The sequence below is a fragment of the Schistocerca piceifrons genome, chromosome 7 (assembly GCF_021461385.2).
Source record: "Schistocerca piceifrons isolate TAMUIC-IGC-003096 chromosome 7, iqSchPice1.1, whole genome shotgun sequence".
NCBI lineage: Eukaryota > Metazoa > Arthropoda > Insecta > Orthoptera > Acrididae > Schistocerca > Schistocerca piceifrons.
The window spans coordinates 14,734,860-14,755,564 of NC_060144.1; the positions used below are offsets into that span (position 1 = coordinate 14,734,860).

The 20,705-nt window shown below is 40.1% G+C and overlaps 1 protein-coding gene across 1 annotated transcript in view; it reads right to left on the reverse strand.

Moving 5' to 3' along the window:
* The window catches only part of LOC124804801 (N(4)-(Beta-N-acetylglucosaminyl)-L-asparaginase-like), a 174,682-nt gene that overhangs the window by 51,816 nt on the left and 102,161 nt on the right, over positions 1-20,705 (reverse strand). The window contains exon 3 of the mRNA XM_047265137.1: positions 16,669-16,894. Within this exon, the coding sequence (XP_047121093.1) occupies positions 16,669-16,894 (226 nt within the window). The remainder of the gene's footprint in view (positions 1-16,668; positions 16,895-20,705) is intronic.

The following is a 20,705-nucleotide window of genomic DNA, read 5'->3' on the forward strand; positions in this document are numbered from 1 at the left end:
TAATTGTGACTGTTGCAACATTTTCCATAACATTAAACAAGTAACTTTAAAATAAGCTTGCTGACCCCCTGTTAATGTCTGGATCTGTTATGCTGTAATAATTAAAATTTCCATTTAAGAACTGAAGCAAATGATCCTTCACCATGTATTTCTGTTATGAGAAGAGAAAAATGTGGGGAGATATTTAATGATTCCTTAAAGCTACTTTAAACTTATTTTTACAAAAATCTTCAATTTTATGATCATGTAACAAAAAAGAAAACAACAAAATTTATAATTACAGTGGTCACTTCTGTGGAACAGAAAACTAAACATAATATGATGTGATAGATATAAAACAATGCACTGCAACTGCAGCATGCAAACAAAATTTACTAGGAAATATGTTACACATAACACTCAGTAACTTTTGAAAATTCTCAAAAATATGCCTTTATTCTTGTCCACATACAATGAAATTAAGGCAAGTGGTTTTCAACAAGGATACTGCTGTCAAGATTGTATAAAGCACAAATGTTGAGCACAACTGGAGCTGTAGTAAGAAATACATTTCTCGTGGTACTCAGCTTCAGCAAATACATATAATGACACACGTATGAATTTGGTGCAATCAATAGAAAAATCACATTTAAATGTTACATAAAATTTTAAGATCTAGTTTTCTTAAAGCAAAGTTATCTGCCACATGTGTTTTATTTGTACACATAGAAAATACCGGAAGTTGGCCTTGTATATGAAAATATATAAATACACAAAATGCACATAATTTGCACTTAGCTTGTTGACCATGTGGAGGACAGATCTGCTATGAATGAGAAATTGGACAATGCATCGACCGCCAAGAATTACACACTGCCTGAAAACGGGCAAGCAAAATCAGTGTGCACCTTGTCCAAAGGGTGCTCTGGGACCAACAAAGGAGAGAAATGGCACAGCAATGCAGCCTGATTTTGTGTACAATCCCGCCAAAAATGCTCCACATGTTTGGTGTCAGAATCTATCAACAGCCAGTATGCGTGTTATCGTGCGAGTGCTTTCACGTAACGGCGTATGTGAGGACACAGTGTTGGGTGAATAACATCACGACAGCATTGCACTTCCGTGACACGCATGAGAACCCCCTGGAGACTGGTTAGCTGATCACATATGAGGAAACATGAACACCACATTTGATCTGCACCCAAAAAGGTGTGATCTGGCCAACCCAGCTAGACCACCAAAACAATACTCCAGGAAAACAGGTTAGTGGCTGTAGTGGTCACGACTTAATGTAAAGCCTGGAAAGCCTGACAAAGTTTGCTACAAGGCATAATCCAGTGTAAACAAAGAGTCTGATGACTGGCTCATGGCCTACTGACTGTCAGAACAATTATCATATTACCTATCCACCGGCATACCTCACACATAGCCTCCATGTGCAGGCAGTCATGGTGAACATGTAACACATCACAATGAGGGCAGAACCACTGGCTCGCCCGATGAGCAGAAGGAGAATGACACCACTGCACTGGTATCATCAATGACAGCAAAACATGGTAACTCTCAGGGAGGCAAGGCTGTCTGGGGTATCTAGTAGTGCATTGGGGGCTGTTTGCCATGCACACCCAATTGATCCAGCAGCCAATTATCAGAAGGGACATACCTTGCTGCTGCTGTTAAGCTCACGCAATTCCACAATTTGGGCAATGTTGGCTAAAGAAGAGTCAGACAAGGTCAATTTCCTTGTGACACGCATCAGCTGTATCAATGTCTTTGAAGACTGGTACTGATACAGCAGCAGAATATCCATGGCAGATGGTTGGCTGTTAAGAGACCAGGACAGGCGGTGGAGAAAGGAGATTTTGAGTTTGGCTGCATGGGCCGAGTGAGGGGAGTTGGAGGTGGATCGGAGGTACATTGTGAGTGTAAACAGCTGAGGTGGTGCGTAACCATGAGTGCAAAGCCATGGCATTAGATGTCTACATGTTCTGCTGAGCAGTGCCGATGGTACCAGCCAGACTGGGAACTGCACAGTCTGTTGTGGCTCTCAAGTTTTAATTAAGATCCGATGAGTAGACACATCATGGATTCTTTGATGACTGCACTTTCTGGTGAAAGACAGACGTATGGGTTTAGTCAGTCTCTAATGATTCAGGATTCTGTTCAACAGGTTTTGTTATTGTGTATATGAACACGGAAGGTGCATGGCACTTAGTGGTGTTTCAAAATTCATTAAATTGTTTTGCTGTTACAATATGCTCATAATTGTAGTGAGCTCTTATATTTTGTTCATATGTATGTGGTGATTATACCATCTGGGACAGTCAATTTCTATCAGTTTTTTATTGCTTCTTTCATGTGTGTAATTTGTATCACAAGTACAAGGCAGCCATGGCATTAAGTTTATGAACCATCAAACTCTTAAATGTCACAATTTTTACTTAGACACCGACTTTAACATTTGCTTTAGAGATCTTAAACAAGGGGTCTTGTTGATTGTACTTTTGCAGTTAGCTATTTGTTGCAGCTACTGCAGTCTCAAAAGCTGAATGTTTTCACATTTACTATTATTTAATCTTGTATGCTTAGGTAGTTCTTAGATATGTTTCGAGGTAAATTACTAGGTGATGTACATCACTGAACTGTGTGATCTTGAGAGGCTGCGTTTTCTTATGAAGGTAGTACTTCATCATCACCATCAACATCACCATCACAATCATTATTATTATTATTATTTGTCTTTCCTGTCTCAGACGTTATGTCTGGTTAAAAATGGAAAGTGATGCGGACCTTGATCAAGCGTGACTTCCTTTTAACTGTACGGTGTATGTTACATTGCATTTAGGAACTTTCGGGTAATTGAACATGTATCAATAAATACAGATTTCTGTAGTTGTATATATATGGTTGGATGTAGCTGTATTGCGTTGATGTACTGGTGGATATTGTGTGGTATGACTCTTGTAGTTGATAGTATAATTGGTATAATGTCAACTTTATCCTGATGCCACATGTCTTTCACTTCCTCAGCCAGTTGGATGTATTTTTCAATTTCTTCTCCTGTTTTCTTCTGTATATTTGTTGTATTGGGCATGGATATTTCAATTAGTTGTGTTAATTTCTTCTTTTCATTGGTGAGTATGATGTCAGGTTTGTTATGTGGTGTTGTTTTATCTGTTATAATGGTTCTGTTCCTGTATAATTTGTATTCATCATTCTCCAGTACATTTTGTGGTGGATACTTGTATGTGGGAACGTGTTGTTTTATTAGTTTATGTTGTATGGCAAGTTGTTGATGTATTATTTTTGCTACATTGTCATGTCTTCTGGGGTATTCTGTATTTGCTAGTATTGTACATGTGCTTGTGATGTGATATACTGTTTCTATTTGTTGTTTGCAAAGTCTGCATTTATCTGTTGTGGTATTGGGATCTTTAATAATATGCTTGTAATATCTGGTGTTTATTGTTTGATCCTGTATTGCAATCATGAATCCTTCCATCTCACTGTATATATTGCCTTTTCATACCCATGTGTTGGATGCGTCTTGATCGATGTATGGCTGTGTTAGATGATACGGGTGCTTGCCATGTAGTGTTTTCTTTTTCCAATTTACTTTCTTCGTATCTGTTGATGTTATGTGATCTAAAGGGTTGTAGAAGTGGTTATGAAATTGCAATGGTGTAGCCGATGTATTTATATGAGTGATTGATTTGTGTATTTTGCTAGTTTCTGCTCGTTCTATAAAGAATTTTCTTAAATTGTCAACCTGTCCATAATGTAGGTTTTTTATGTCGATAAATCCCTTTCCTCCTTCCTTTCTGCTTAATGTGAATCTTTCTGTTGCTGAATGTATGTGATGTATTCTATATTTGTGGCATTGTGATCGTGTAAGTGTATTGAGTGCTTCTAGGTCTGTGTTACTCCATTTCACTACTCCAAATGAGTAGGTCAATATTGGTATACCATAAGTATTTATAGCTTTTGTCTTGTTTCTTGCTGTCAGTTCTGTTTTCAGTATTTTTGTTAGTTTTTGTCTATGTTTTTCTTTTAGTTCTTCTTTAATATTTGTATTATCTATTCCTATTTTTTGCCTATATCCTAGATATTTATAGGCATCTGTTTTTCCATCGCTCCTATGCAGTCGCTGTGGTTATCCAATATGTAATCATCTTGCTTAGTGTGTTTTCCCTTGACTATGCTATTTTTCTTACATTTGTCTGTTCAAAGAGCCATATTTATATCATTGCTGAATACTTCTGTTATCTTTAGTAATTGGTTGAGTTGTTGATTTGTTGCTGCCAGTAGTTTTAGATCATCCAGGTATAGCAAATGTGTGATTTTGTGTTGGTATGTTCCAGTAATATTGTATCCATAATTTGTATTATTTAGCATGATTGATAGTGGGTTCAGAGCAAGGCAGAACCAGAAAGGACTTAATGAGTCTCCTTGGAATATTCCACACTTAATCTGTATTGGCTGTGATGTGATATTATTTGAATTTGTTTGGATATTAAGTGTGGTTTTCCAATTTTTCATTACTATGTTTAGGAGCTGTACTGATTTAGGATCTACTTTGTATATTTCCAATATCTGTAGTAACCATGAGTGGGGTACACTATCAAAAGCTTTTTGGTAATCAATGTATGCTTAGTGTAGAAACCTTTGTTTAGTTTTAGCTTGGTATGTCACCTCTGCATCTATTATCAGTTGCTCTTTACATCCTCGTGCTCCTTTGCAGCAGCCTTTTTGTTCTTCATTTATAATTTTATTCTGTGTTGTATGTGTCGTTAATTTCTGTGTAATGACTGAAGATAATATTTTGTATATTGTTGGTAGGCATGTTATGGGGCGATATTTAGCTGGGTTTGCTGTGTCTGCTTGATCTTTAGGTTTCAGATAAGTTATTCCATGTGTAAGTGTATCAGCGAATGTGTATGGGTCTGCAATGTAATTGTTAAATAATTTAGTTAGATGTGAATGTGTTGAGGTGAAAGTCTTTAGCCAGAAATTTGCTATTTTATCTTTTCCAGGGGCTTTCCAGTTGTGCGCAGAATTAATTGCTCGGGTGACTTCACGTTGCAAAATTATCACTTCAGGCATTTGTGGTATCATCTTGTATGTGTCTGTTTCCGCTTGTATCCACCGTGCATGCCTGTTACGTTGTACCGGGTTTGACCATATGTTGCTCCAGAAGTGTTCCATGTCTGATATGTTGGGTGGATTGTCTATTTTAATGTGTGTATTATCTATTGTCTGGTATAATTTCTTTTGGTTTTTGTTGAATGTTTGGTTTTGTTTCCTTCTATTTTCACTTTTTTTGTATCTTCTAAGTCGTTTGGCCAAGGCTTGTAACTTCTGCTTCTTTTCATCTAATTGCTCTATCGCTTCTTGTTGTGAGATTTTACCTAACATTTTTAATTTTTTGTCTGACATTTCATTTCTTATAAATTGTGTTAGCTGCCGGATGTCTTTTCTCAGTTTTTCTATTCTGATCAGTAGCCTGTGTTGCTATGCTGGTTTTGTGGGTTTCTTCTGTGTGTTGGTTGGTTCTGATATCTGCCTAGTGTGTATATTTAGTCTAGTGAGTGCTCCTACATTTTTATTTTCATTTATTTTGTTGTGTACGATTGTGTTGATAGTTGTTATTGTTGTTCAGACTTGTAGTTTATTTGGTGGTCTATGCAAGAATGGTCTTATGTCTGTATTTGTGTCTTTGTATTCTATATAAGTCAACTGAAATTTTTCTTCTGTATCTAACATGTGTGTCACTTCATGTTCTATTTGTGCTTCTTCTGGTAGCTGTTTTAAGATTTTGTTTTCCACTGATTGTTTAATTGATGTGTGTTGTTCTTTGTTTGTTTGCTCTGGGGTGTTTGAGTCCATTACCGTATTTTCTTCTTCTTCTGATTGAACATTATTTTGTTCCAGTATTTGTTGTACTTGTGTGACGTTTTCTAATTCTGACTGGGGTATCCTGTTATTTTTGATTATTACACAGATCTGATCAGCTATTCGTTGTTCTGTTAAAAATTTTAATTCTGGGTATCTGGTAATAAATGTTGTGTATACTTGTGATCTGTATCCAGTTGTGTTGGTTCCTAAGTTTGTTGCTTGGTAATAACAGAACATGAGGTGTCTGTTAACTTCATCTGACCATCTCATTCTCTGTCTTCATTTTCCTCCTAGAGAGGTTGCAGGAAGCATATCCTGCAAAACACCTCTATTTGGATTTAAATCATTTTCCGTGTGGCTAGCAGAGTCGTTACCATTGTGGACGGGCATAGGGTTCAAGTGTCGCCCCAACCAAGACAGTGCTTGTCCGAGGCTTCATTAGTTCTGTCCTGAACCAACTAATCACACTAAAAGGGGGGTTAGCCCTATTAGTGGTTTGTTCTTTTCGTGCCTTTTACGACTGGCAGAACATACCGGAGGCCTAATCTTTTCTCAGGCCTCCACAGTATTATTATTATTACTTTCCTTTCTCGGACGTTATGTCTGGTTAAAAATGGAAAGTGATGCGGACCTTGATCAAGCGTGACTTCCTTTTAACTGTACGGTGTATGTTACATTGCATTTAGGAACTTTCGGGTAATTGAACATGTATCAATAATTACAGATTTCTGTAGTTGTATATCTATGGTTGGATGTAGCTGTATTGCGTTGATGTACTGGTGGATATTGTGTGGTATGACTCTTGTAGTTGATAGTATAATTGGTATGATGTCAACTTTATCCTGATGCCACATATCCTTGACTTCTTCAGCCAGTTGGATGTATTTTTCAATTTTTTCTCCTGTTTTCTTCTGTATATTTGTTGTATTGATTATTGATATTTCTATTAGTTGTGTTAATTTCTTCTTTTTATTGGTGAGTATGGTGTCAGGTTTGTTATGTGGTGTTGTTTTATCTGTTATAATGGTTCTGTTCCTGTATAATTTGTATTCATCATTCTCCAGTACATTTTGTGGTGGATACTTGTATGTGGGAACGTGTTGTTTTATTAGTTTATGTTGTATGGCAAGTTGTTGATGTATTATTTTTGCTACATTGTCATGTCTTCTGGGGTATTCTGTATTTGCTAGTATTGTACATGTGCTTGTGATGTGATATACTGTTTCTATTTGTTGTTTGCAAAGTCTGCATTTATCTGTTGTGGTTTTAGGATCTTTAATAATATGCTTGCTGTAATATCTGGTGTTTATTGTTTGATACTGTATTGCAATCATGAATCCTTCCGTCTCACTGTATATATTGCCTTTTCATACCCATGTGTTGGATGCGTCTTGATCGATGTATGGCTGTGTTAGATGGTACGTGTGCTTGCCATGTAGTGTTTTCTTTTTCCAATTTACTTTCTTTGTATCTGTTGATGTTAGATGATCTAAAGGGTTGTAGAAGTGGCTATGAAATTGCAGTGGTGTAGCCGATGTATTTATATGAGTGATTGCTTTGTGTATTTTGCTAGTTTCTGCTCGTTCTATAAAGAATTTTCTTAAACTGTCTACCTGTCCATAATGTAGGTTTTTTATGTCGACAAATCCCCTTCCTCCTTCCTTTCTACTTAATGTGAATCTTTCTGTTGCTGAATGTGTATGATGTATTCTATATTTGTGGCATTGTGGTAGTGTAAGTGTATTGAGTGCTTCTAGATCTGTGTTACTCCATTTCATTACCCCAAATGAGTAGCTCAATATTGGTATAGCATAGGTATTTATAGCTTTTGTCTTGTTTCTTGCTGTCAATTCTGTTTTCAGTATTTTAGTTAGTCTTTGTCTGTATTTTTCTTTTAGTTCTTCTTTAATATTTATATTATCTATTCCTATTTTTTGTCTGTATCCTAGATATTTACAGGCATCTGTTTTTCCATCGCTTCTATGCAGTCACTGTGGTTATCCAATATGTAATCTTCTTGTTTCGTGTGTTTTCCCTTGACTATGCTGTTTTTCTTACATTTGTCTGTTCCAAAAGCCATACTTATATCGTTGCTGAATACTTCTGTTATCTTTAGTAATTAGTTGAGTTGTTGATTTGTTGCTGCCAGTAGTTTTAGATCATCCAGGTATAGCAAATGTGTAATTTTGTGTTGGTATGTTCCAGTAATATTGTATCCATAATTTGTATTATTTAGCATGTTGACTAGTGGGTTCGGAGCAAGACAGAACCGGAAAGGACTTAATGAGTCTACTTGGTATATTCCACACTTAATCTGTATTGGCTGTGATGTGATATTATTTGAATTTGTTTGGATATTAAGTATGGTTTTCCAATTTTTCATTACTATGTTTAGGAACTGTATTGATTTAGGATCTACTTTGTATATTTCCAATATCTGTAGTAACCATGAGTGAGGTACACTATCAAAAGCTTTTTGGTAATCAATGTATGCTTAGTGTAGAAACCTTTGTTTAGTTTTAGCTTGGTATGTCACCTCTGCATCTATTATCAGTTGCTCTTTACATCCTCGTGCTCCTTTGCAGCAGCCTTTTTGTTCTTCATTTATAATTTTGTTCTGTGTTGTATGTGTCATTAATTTCTGGGTAATGACTGAAGTTAATATTTTGTATATTGTTGGTAGGCATGTTATGGGGCGATATTTAGCTGGGTTTGCTGTGTCTGTTTGATCTTTAGCTTTCAGATAAGTTATTCCATGTGTAAGTGTATCAGGGAATGTGTATGGGTCTGCAATGTAACTGTTAAATAATTTATATCTAAAAACAAAGATGATGAGACTTACCAAACAAAAGTGCTGGCAGGTCGATAGACACACAAACAAACAAACACACACACACACACACACACACACACACACACACACACACACACACACACACACAAGATGTGCTGGCCGTGCACCAAGGCATGTTTAGCCACAGGGTGATCCTCATTACCAACAAACACTGTCTGCCTGTGTCCATTCATGTGAATGGACAGTTTGTTACTGGTCATTCCCACATAGAATGCGTCACAGCGTAGGCAGGTCAGTTGGTAGATCACGTGTGTGGTCTCACACGTGGCTCTGCCTTTGATCGTGTACACCTTCTGGGTTACAGGACTGGAGTAGGTGGTGGTGGGAGGGTGCATGGGACAGGTTTTACACCGGGGGCGGTTACAAGGATAGGAGCCAGAGGGTAGGGAAGGCGGTTTGGGGATTTCATAGGGATGAACTAACAGGTTACGAAGATTAGGTGGACGGCGGAAAGACACTCTTGGTGGAGTGGGGAAGATTTCATGAAGGATGGATCTCATTTCAGGGCAGGATTTGAGGAAGTCGTATCCCTGCTGGAGAGCCACATTCAGAGTCTGGTCCAGTCCCGGAAAGTATCCTGTCACAAGTGGGGCACTTTTGTGGTTCTCCTGTGGGGGACTCTGGGTTCGAGGGGATGAGGAAGTGGCTCTGGTTATTTTCTTCTGTACCAGGTCGGGAGGGTAGTTGCGAGATGCGAAAGCTGTTGTCAGGTTGTTGATGTAATGGTTCAGGGATTCCGGACTGGAGCAGATTTGTTTGCCACAAAGACCTAGGCTGCAGGGAAGGGACCGTTTGATGTGGAATGGGTGGCAGCTGTCATAATGGAGGTACTGTTGCTTGTTGGTGGGTTTGATGTGGACAGACATGTGAAGCTGGCCATTGGACAGGTGGAGGTCAACGTCAAGGAAAGTGGCATGGGATTTGGAGTAGGACCAGGTGAATCTGATGGAACCAAAGGAGTTGAGGTTGGAGAGGAAATTCTGAAGTTCTTCTTCACTGTGAGTCCAGATCATGAAGATGTCATCAATAAATCTGTACCAAACTTTGGGTTGGCAGGCCTGGGTAACCAAGAAGGCTTCCTCTAAGCGGCCCATGAATAGGTTCCTCTAAGCGGCCCATGAATAGGTTGGCATACGAGGGGGCCATCCTGGTACCCATGGCTGTTCCCTTTAATTGTTGGTATGTCTGGCCTTCAAAAGTGAAGAAGTTGTGGGTCAGGATGAAGCTGGCTAAGGTGATGAGGAAAGAGGTTTTAGGTAGGGTGGCAGGTGATCGGCGTGAAAGGAAGTGCTCCATCGCAGCGAGGCCCTGGACGTGTGGAATATTTGTGTATAAGGAAGTGGCATCAATGGTTACAAGGATGGTTTCTGGGGGTAACAGATTGGGTAAGGATTCCAGGCGTTCGAGAAAGTGGTTGGTGTCTTTGATGAAGGATGGGAGACTGCATGTAATGGGTTGAAGGTGTTGATCTACGTAGGCAGAGATACGTTCTGTGGGGGCTTGGTAACCAGCTACAATGGGGCGGCCGGGATGATTGGGTTTGTGGATTTTAGGAAGAAGGTAGAAGGGGTGTCGGTGGGGTCAGGAGGTTGATGGAGTCAGGTGAAAGGTTTTGCAGGGGGCCTAAGTTTCTGAGGATTCCTTGAAGCTCCGCCTGGACATCGGGAATGGGGTTACCTTGGCAAACTTTGTATGTGGTGTTGTCTGAAAGCTGATGCAGTCCCTCAGCCACATACTCCCGACGATCAAGTACCACGGTTGTGGAACCCTTGTCCGCCGGAAGAATGACGATGGATCGGTCAGCCTTCAGATCACGGATAGCCTGGGCTTCAGCAGTGGTGATGTTGGGAGTAGGATTAAGGTTTTTTAAGAAGGATTGAGATGCAAGGCTGGAAGTCGAAATTCCTGGAAGGTTTGGAGAGGGTGATTTTGAGGAAGAGGAAGTGGGTCCCGCTGTGACGGAGGACGGAACTGTTCCAGGCAGGGTTCAATTTGGATGGTGTCTTGGGGAGTTGGATCATTAGGAGTAGGATTAGGATCATTTTTCTTCGTGGCAAAGTGATATTTCCAGCAGAGAGTATGGGTGTAGGACAGTAAATCTTTGACGAGGGCTGTTTGGTTGAATCTGGGAGTGGGGCTGAAGGTGAGGCCTTTGGATAGGACAGAGGTTTCGGATTGGGAGAGAGGTTTGGAGGAAAGGTTAACAACTGAATTAGGATGTTGTGGTTCCAGGTTGTGTTGATTGGAATTTTGAGGTTTCGGAGGGAGTGGAGCTGGAAGTGGGAGATTGAGTAGATGGGAGAGACTGGGTTGGTGTGCAATGAGAGGAGGTTGAGGTTTGCTGGAAAGGTTGTGAAGGGTGAGCCTTCTTGGTTACCCAGGCCTGCCAACCCAAAGTTTGGTACAGATTTATTGATGACATCTTCATGACCTGGACTCACAGTGAAGAAGAACTTCAGAATTTCCTCTCCAACCTCAACTCCTTTGGTTCCATCAGATTCACCTGGTCCTACTCCAAATCCCATGCCACTTTCCTTGACGTTGACCTCCACCTGTCCAATGGCCAGCATCACACGTCCGTCCACATCAAACCCACCAACAAGCAACAGTACCTCCATTATGACAGCTGCCACCCATTCCACATCAAACGGTCCCTTCCCTACAGCCTAGGTCTTCGTGGCAAACGAATCTGCTCCAGTCCGGAATCCCTGAATCATTACACCAACAACCTGAAAACAGCTTTCGCATCCCGCAACTACCCTCCCGACCTGGTACAGAAGCAAATAACCAGAGCCACTTCCTCGTCCCCTCAAACCCAGAATCCCCCACAGAAGAACCACAAAAGTGCCCCACTTGTGACAGGATACTTTCCGGGACTGGACCAGACTCTGAATGTGGCTCTCCAGCAGGGATACGATTTCCTCAAATCCTGCCCTGAAATGAGATCCATCCTTCATGAAATCCTCCCCACTCCGCCAAGAGTGTCTTTCCGCCGTCCACCTAACCTTCGTAACCTGTTAGTTCATCCCTATGAAATCCCCAAACCACCTTCCCTACCCTCTGGCTCCTATCCTTGTAACCGCCCCCGATGCAAAACCTGTCCCATGCACCCTCCCACCACCACCTACTCCAGTCCTGTAACCCGGAAGGTGTACACGATCAGAGGCAGAGCCACGTGTGAGAGCACCCACGTGATCTACCAACTGACCTGCCTACACTGTGACGCATTCTATGTGGGAATGACCAGTAACAAACTGTCCATTCACATGATTGGACACAGGCAGACAGTGTTTGTTGGTAATGAGGATCACCCTGTGGCTAAACATGCCTTGGTGCACATCCAGCACATCTTGGCACAGTGTTACACCGTCCGGGTTATCTGGATACTTCCCACTAACACCAACCTATCCGAACTCCGGAGATGGGAACTTGCTCTTCAATATATCCTCTCTTCCCGTTATCCACCAGGCCTCAATCTCCGCTAATTTCAAGTTGCCGCCATCATACCTCACCTGTCATTCAACAACATCTTTGCCTCTGCACTTCTGCCTCGACTGACATCTCTGCCCAAACTCTTTGTCTTCAAATATGTCTGCTTGTGTCTGTATATGTGTGGATGGATATGTGTGTGTGTGCGCGAGTGTATACCCGTCCTTTTTTCACCCTAAGGTAAGTCTTTCCGCTCCCGGGATTGGAATGACTCCTTACCCTCTCCCTTAAAACCCACATCCTTTCGTCTTTCCCTCTCCTTCCCTCTTTCCTGATGAGGCAACAGTTTGTTGCGAAAGCTTGAATTTTGTGTGTATGTTTGTGTTTGTTTGTGTGTCTGTCGACCTGCCAGCACTTTCATTTGGTAAGTCACATCATCTTTGTTTTTAGATATATTTTTCCTACGTGGAATGTTTCCCTCTATTATAATTACACACACACACACACACACACACACACACACACACACACACACACACACACATTCACCCTAGCATGAGAGACAGTAAACTGCTGTCATACAGGGACGATATGGAAGGGGGTAGGGTAGGGCAACTAGGTGCAGTTGGGAGGTTAGACAGAGGGAGAAGGAAGGGAGGCTGGGGGAGGTAGTGTAAAAGGAGAGAAGACTGTGGAGTGTGTTGGTGGAATAGAAGGCTGTTTAGTGCTGGATTGGGAGCAGGGAAGGGGATAGGCAGGTGAAGGACAGTAACTAATAAAGGCTGAGGCCAGGGGTGTTATAGGAACGTAGGACATATTGCAAGAAGAGTTCCCATGTACACAATTCACAAAAGCTCTTGTTGGCAGGAAGTATTCAGATGGCACAAGCTGTGAAGCAATCACTCAAGTGAAGAATGTTGTGTTGTGCTGTATTCTCAGCAACTGCTGGGTGTAGCTGTTTCTTGGCCACTGTTTGTCTGTGGCCATTCATGTGGACAGATAGCTTGTTGGTAGTCATGACCAGCATGTTGGCAGTCATGACCACATAGAATGCAGCACAGTGGTTGCAGCTTAGCTTGTAGATTACATGACTACTTTCATAGGAAGCCCCACATTTTATGCGATATGTGATGCTTTTAGCTGGACTTGAGTAGGTGGTGGTGGGAGAATATAGGGGAACATCTTGCATCTATGTTTATTACATGGATAGGAGCCATGAAGCAAGGAGTTGGGAGCTGAAGTAGAGTAGGTATGGACGAGGATACTCTGTACAATCAGTGGGTGGCAGAATATCACTGCTGGATGTGTGGGAAGGTAGTGATTGGGACATTTCTCTTTTCGGGGCATGATGAGAGGTAGTCTAAACCTTGGCAGAGAATGCGATTCAGTTGCTTCAGTCCTGGATGGTACTGAATCATGAGAGGAATGCTCCTCTGAGGTCAGATGATGGGATACTGGAAGGTGACTGGGGAAATCTGCTTCTGTATGAGGTTGGGAGGGTAATTTCAATCTGATAAGACCTCAGTGAAACACTTTGTATATTTCGAGAGAAACTGCTCATCACTAAGGATCTGACAGCCCGGGGTGGCTAGGCTGTAAGGAAGGAATTTTTTGGTATGGAATGAGTGGCAGCTGTTGAAGTAGAGGTACTGCTGGTGGTTGGTAGGTTTGATATGGACGGAGGTATTGATGTAGCCATCTCAGAGGTGGACGTCAGTATGGAGGAAAGTGGCTTGTTGGTTGAGGAGGGCCAGGAGGAGTAAATGTCAGCGAAGCTGTTGAGGTTCTGGAGGAATGTGGACAAGGTGTCCTCATGCTCAATCCAGATGACAAAGATGCCATCAATGAATCTGAACCAGATGAAGTGTTTTGGGTTCTGGGTGATTAGGAAGGCTTCCTCTTGTTGGCCCATGAATATGTTAGTCCACAGAGGTATCAGTCCTTTCCCAAAGCCTTACCTTTTGCTCTACTCCCAAATTCAATCATGCTGAACTTGTTAAATACCTTCTCTTCTTCTCCTGGTCCCTACAGTGGAAACACCACCATCCCTACTGATCACACTCAACCCATAACCAGTACTTAACCCTGCCTGACTCAGTTCACTCCACCATCCAACTGTGATCCACCCCCACAACCCCCTAATCATCCCCTGATAACTTTCAAGAATTTCTTAACCTCGAATCTTGCCTCACCATCATTCCCCAAATCCCTCAACATGAGAGCTAATATTACATCTGTAGAGAGAACTGCAATCCACCACTTAAAAATTAATCCAGACCTTATAATCCTGCCTGCTACCAAAGGCTCCACCACTGAGGTTTCAAACCACAAGGATTACCTGGTGGAAGGGCTCTGCCAGTTGTCAGATTTTTCCACTTACAAACACTGTTACAATGACCCCATTTCAGAAACTCAGTAGGAACTACAGTCTCTCCTCAAATCCTTGGGCCCTTCCCAGAAACTCTCCCTGGAGTCTGTCTCTCTCGTCATCCCTACAACTCCCTACTCTCCTACCTTCTACATGATTCCTTGTCCCTAAATACAACAACCCATGACACCCCATTGTGACCAATTACTGTGCCCCCCACTGAGAGAATCTCTGCTCTTGTAGACCAACACCTTCAGCCTATTACTCACAACCTGAACAGCAGATTATTGACACAGGAGAGAGGTGAAGCTAACAAAAATTTGACCAATAGATGGGACTATAAGCATCAGAATATCTACAGTGACAGATGTGCAGTACACGGCTATTAATTCATTTGCATCCGAGACAACAACATGACTGTCTCCAAAGCTCATTTACAAGAACACTGACTGTGCACCAGTAGCCATGCAGATGTTCTGGACACTCAAAGATATGAAAATGGGCAGTCTGGTGTCTGCTGAGGGTCTGGTAAAGATGATTACAAAATCTGAAGAGAGAGGTTCTGACGGAGGGAGGAAAGCAATTGAATCAACGTGTACCAAAGACATGGCCACAGCAATGCAGGAGGGGTCAAACAGTGATATGCAGACATGATGTGCATGAAGAATAGCCCGAACATTGGACATGCCTGCAGGCATGATGCACATAAAATCCTATGAAACATCCACCATTTCTATCCCTAAAAAATCACTCATATTCACAAGTTGCTTCCTGCTGACCTGCCGAAAAGACAAATATTTGCTATGGAATTTCTTGCTCACATTAAGTGGACATGAATGGTCACAGAACATTCTGTGGACAGATGAAGCCCATTTCCATCTCCAACTACAAGTCAATACACAAAAATGTACAACATGAGCAATGGGAAATTCAGATACACATCAACCGGTACCACTTCAGTCTGCAAATATGAGTGTGTTGTGTGGGTTGACAGCACATTTATCACAGAGCCATATTTTAACGAGGAGATGAATCCTGCGGCTCCTGTTACCTGTACCATCACTGGTACATGCTATGAAAGTCTTTCATGCACCAACATCATCTCAACCACTCAACCAAATGGACAGGATCATTTTTAAGCAAGATGGCACTCCTCTGCACATTGAACAGCCAGTGAAGCACCTGCTGCAGAAGCATTTCAGAAATGCTAGAATTATCAGCCATCATTTCCCTATGGCCTGGCCATCTGATCACCTGATCTTAATCTATGCCATTACTAGCTGTGAGATTATCTGAAAGATGATGTAGTCAGTGCTCCAGTTATGAATGTAGCTGAACTGAAGGTACACATTGCGCAACACACTCTGAACGTGACCACAAGACACTCTGATTTGTTCTGGAACATGAGATTTCTCAGTTTCAGCTGGTGACAGGAAATAATGGACAACATACTGAACATATCTTGCACTAGTCTCATGACAATTAGAAACTAATGTCATTTTGCTTTCTATGTGGTTTTCAGTCCCAGGACAATGAAAAACTGAAGTCATTTTACTTGACTGTTGACTGCCAAACTTGTGCAGTCATGCACATTCAACAATATGTATGGTATAATGTGCAACTCAAACCATAGCCACTGTATTGTGATTCATTTGTCATTTGTTGTCAACTTCATTTGTGTTAAGATGCTTACAGCACCATCTATTGGTCATTTTTTTTAACCCATGACATTTCCCTCCATGTCAATCATATGCTGTTCAGATTTGACATCATTCAGAGCAGTGGTTCTCTTCTACAGTGTTTCGAAAGCGGAACTTTAATTACAGACTATCTTTCTGGCTAAAAGCTTGACTGGACTTTAACTACTAAATGAAATCAGTTGAAAAAATATAAAGTGTTTAAGATCAAACAAAATCTAAAGTGAAGGGACAGAACTGAAAATAGTGATGTGATACTTCAAAGAAAAAGTGAGGAACACAGAGAGGAGATGTTTTAAACATAAATTAAAACAAAAAAACATGTATCTTTGCAGATGTTGTGTGCAAGTGTAGTGCAAAGAAAGGTAAAGTACAAGAGAAAAGGAAACAGAGGATGGATCAAATCTGTTGCAGTAGTGATACCATGAAAGTAATTTATTCAATACCTGCCAAAAATTTGGTTGACAGCTGTTCTCCTTCCATTCCTGCCAAATGCTTCTTGAGTTTTCAGTCTGCAGACTTTCTTCTTGAAAGCCCATTTCAATAGCAAATTCTGTTGCTTGGTCTCCAACAAGTAAAGAGTGCCGAGTATTCTCAAGAACATGTCGAGCTACGGATACTGCCGGTTTGATTCGTCTGAGTGCTCCCACAGCTCCAATATTCATATCTGTACTGTTATGTAGAAAAGTTTATTATTTTCATTTCAATATGGACTTGTGTATTGAATGTTATTGTTAGTCAGTTAGTTAGCCAGATAGTTCATCCATAGATCATTTACATATTCAAATTTGACAGAGAAACAAGAAATAACCCATTAACAGCTAAATAATTCGTAAATACTGGTTTACTATTACAGACAAATGTCTACATCTACATATCTTGTAACCCTGCTGGGTGTATTGACAGAAGATGTGAAACTACTGGCAAGCATCATTACGTCAACGTCCAGTGAGGAGGCTGCCAGCAAGGAAAACATAGGGCTTGCCAACCTTAGGATGCATCAAAGGGCTTTTTCTGTATGCCGACAGTCATGGAAAAGATCTATCCAAACGTTTTCATGAAAGTATGTATTCAAAGCTTTCAGTTTTCGTGAAAATCAAGCCTGGTGCAATGTTAAATACAGTGGTGGAGAATATTACAACAGAAACAAGTCAATTGAACAAAGACACTCACAATGTGGTTATTGGCGGCAGCAACGACATAAACAAAAACGAAGCAAGACAGCCCTGCAATGTTTCCGTAACATATTACCAAAACTATTTCAATCGAACATTGTCATCACAAACGTGCCCGTGTAACACGATTTACCACTGTGGTTGTGCGTAAACAGAGAGATTCGACACTACAATTCTGAGCTAAAGAAACCGTGTGATAAATTTAGCCATGTACATTTGATAGACTTAAGTAAGATGAGTCATGATGAACACACATGGATTCCACTTAAACAGGACAGAGAAGGCCAAGCTAGTTTCCCAAATAAGCAAATTCTGTGAAAAAGACAGTGTGGAGAAAGTTCCAATTGCTCTGGGCTACAACCGCGAGACTTTTTTAGAATAAAGGACCATAATAATAGTTTTCAGAAATGTATTTCAGATATGACTGAGTCCTGTTCAAGCAAAGAAAAGCCAGGCTACGAAATAAGTGATCAGTCACTGCAGGACAGTTCTAGAAAACCAGTGTCGTAAAAAGTGTAACTCAAACAATTTTGATTCATGCAAGATGGTAAATAAACAAGAAGGGATAATACCCTTATAGTTAATGCACTTAAATGTGCAATATCTCATAAACAAACTAGACATACTACAAATGTTCATAGAGGAAAACTTGTCACATGTACTAGTAATGACAGAACATGGGCTAAAATGCAGTGAAATAATATATTATAGATTAGAAGGTTACATACTAGTAAGCAGTTATTGTAGGCAAAACCATAAAGGTAGTGGTGTGGCAATTCATGTTAATAAGGATATATAAGCTAAAAAAATTCACTTTCTTGAACACCACACCAAAGAAGGATCAATTGAAATGACAGGTATTGTACTCCACAGTAATGATCTTAAGTTACCAAAGCATAAAGTGATTGGAGTATATAGGCCACGAAATGCTGATGTAATGCTGTTTATGGATAAACTTAGTAGTGTTGTTGGTCAGGCCGGTTCTAATGACCTTAGTATATTAGGTGACTTTAATATAGATGCAAACTCAAATAGTATAGAAACTTGAAACTCAGTGATGTACTGACCTCATACAATCTTGTAAATATAGAGAACTCTGATACCAGAGTAATGGACACATGTTCCACTAGAATAGATTATGCTATAATCAACAAAGATGTTATAGATAAGGTAAATTACAGTAACTTAGATTTTCTTTATTCTGACCACTTCTGTCAGGTGATGGAATACATAAATTCAGTTGTGCCTAAAATAACAAAAATTGTGCTACAGAAACGAATGCTGAATCCCTCAAATATTAATGCCCTTAAAGACAAACTAGCGAATGAGAAATGGGATTCTGTGTACCAGGTACAAGAGTCTGATGAGAAATGGAATGAATTCTAGTCAACCCTACTGCATCATTATGAATATAGTTGTCCAATCAGAGAACTTCAGAAGGTAGTTAAACACTGTCAAAATGGAAGTAATCCTAGACTAAAACTCCTACCAAATCTGATTAGGCTCAGGCAGCAAGTACATGATCTAAACCAGCTTTATAAAGGTACTACTATGCAGGTTTTCAAGGAAAAATACAATAGGGCCAAGCAAACTTTTAAAACTGAAATTGTTAACCTAAGGAAGCAGATTAACAGCAAAACAATAGAACAGTCTGACAACATAAGCAAAGCATCTTGGAAACTGATTGACAAATACCGAAAAGGTCCCAACAAGATGAACATGGAACCACTCATCATAAGACATGATGGTAATATTATAAAAAAAAAAAACCAGATACTATATGTAATATTTTTAATAACTACTACATTTCTAGTGAACAATCAACCCATATTATAGATTCACACATAGAGACCCAATACCATCTCACCCAGTGTGCCAAATTTGAATTTGTGGAAGTGAATGAGACAAATCTCTAAACCTCTTACTCACCTGATTAACTGCAGCATTAGGGAAAACATGTATCCAGCAGTTCTAAAAATGAGTGTAGTGAAACCAGTGTGTAAAAAGCAAAGTAAGGAAGATCTCTCCAACTATAGACCAATATCATTAATTCCCACTTTTAGTAAGATATTTGAAAGCATTATCCTTTCTCAGCTAAGTGCCTTTTTTACAAAACATAAACTGTTTGTTGATTCACAGCATGGCTTCAGAAAAGAGCTAAGTACGACCACAGCAGTTACACAGTTCAGCCACAAAGTTTACTGTCTGTTGGACCAGAAGGTGCAGACTGCAGGTACATTTTTGGACCCGACAAGAACATTTGATACGGTAAACCACAGGGTACTTCTTAAAAAGCTAAAATCTTATAGTATTGCGGATCAAGCCATTAATCTTCTAACCACATACCAGCTGAATCATAAGAAAAACTAGATCATAAGATCATGAACTCCCAGTCCACCAGTGAACCTGTATTACAAGGTGTACCACAGGGCTCAATCCTTGGACCCTTTCTATTCCTTAATTTATATTAACGACATTGCACAACCCATTAACTCTCATACTGTAAGCTATGCAGATGACACATCACTCGTATTCTATGGGAGTGAATCTAATGAGCTAGAATCTCTTGCTACTAGTGGTGTAATAGAAGTAACAAAATACTTCTATGATCAGGGACTCACTCAAGGTGAATGTCACCAAACCTCAACTACTGACATTTAAAACAGGCAGTTCTCACCACAACAGTATGAATAGTGTGTGTAATATCTCTGCAACAGAAAATGGTAACTGTAAATTACTGGGTGTGTATGTTGATGAAAATTTGCAGTGTACATACCACATCAATTTCGTATGCGGAAAAGTCAGTAGTGCCATATATCTCCTCAGCCAGCTCACAAAGATAGTTCCTAGCCAAGCACTGAAATTAGTATCTTATGGAACACTTTACCCCTTTTTCAATTACAGAATTTAACTATGGGGCTGTGGAGCTGACGTACATTTAAAAAGAATACTACTACTACAAAAAAGAGCAATTAGACATATATATGGGATGGGACATACAGATTCATGTCGTGAAGTGTTTGTGCAGCACAAATGTCTGACAATATATTCTCTGTACATGTTCAAGTTGTATTTTTTATAAGTCAACCAACAGAACTTATCAAGGGCAGTGATGTATATGATCACAACACTAGAACAAAGTGTAACTATTTCCTTAACAGAACAATGTTAAAAATGACTGATAGAAGTCCATATATCAGTGGTTTGATTTGGTATAACAAGCTACCAAACACTAAGAATGTACTCAGGAAATGTTTTTAAAACTAAATTAAAATCTTTTCTAATAGAAAAAGTTTATATTCTTTCAA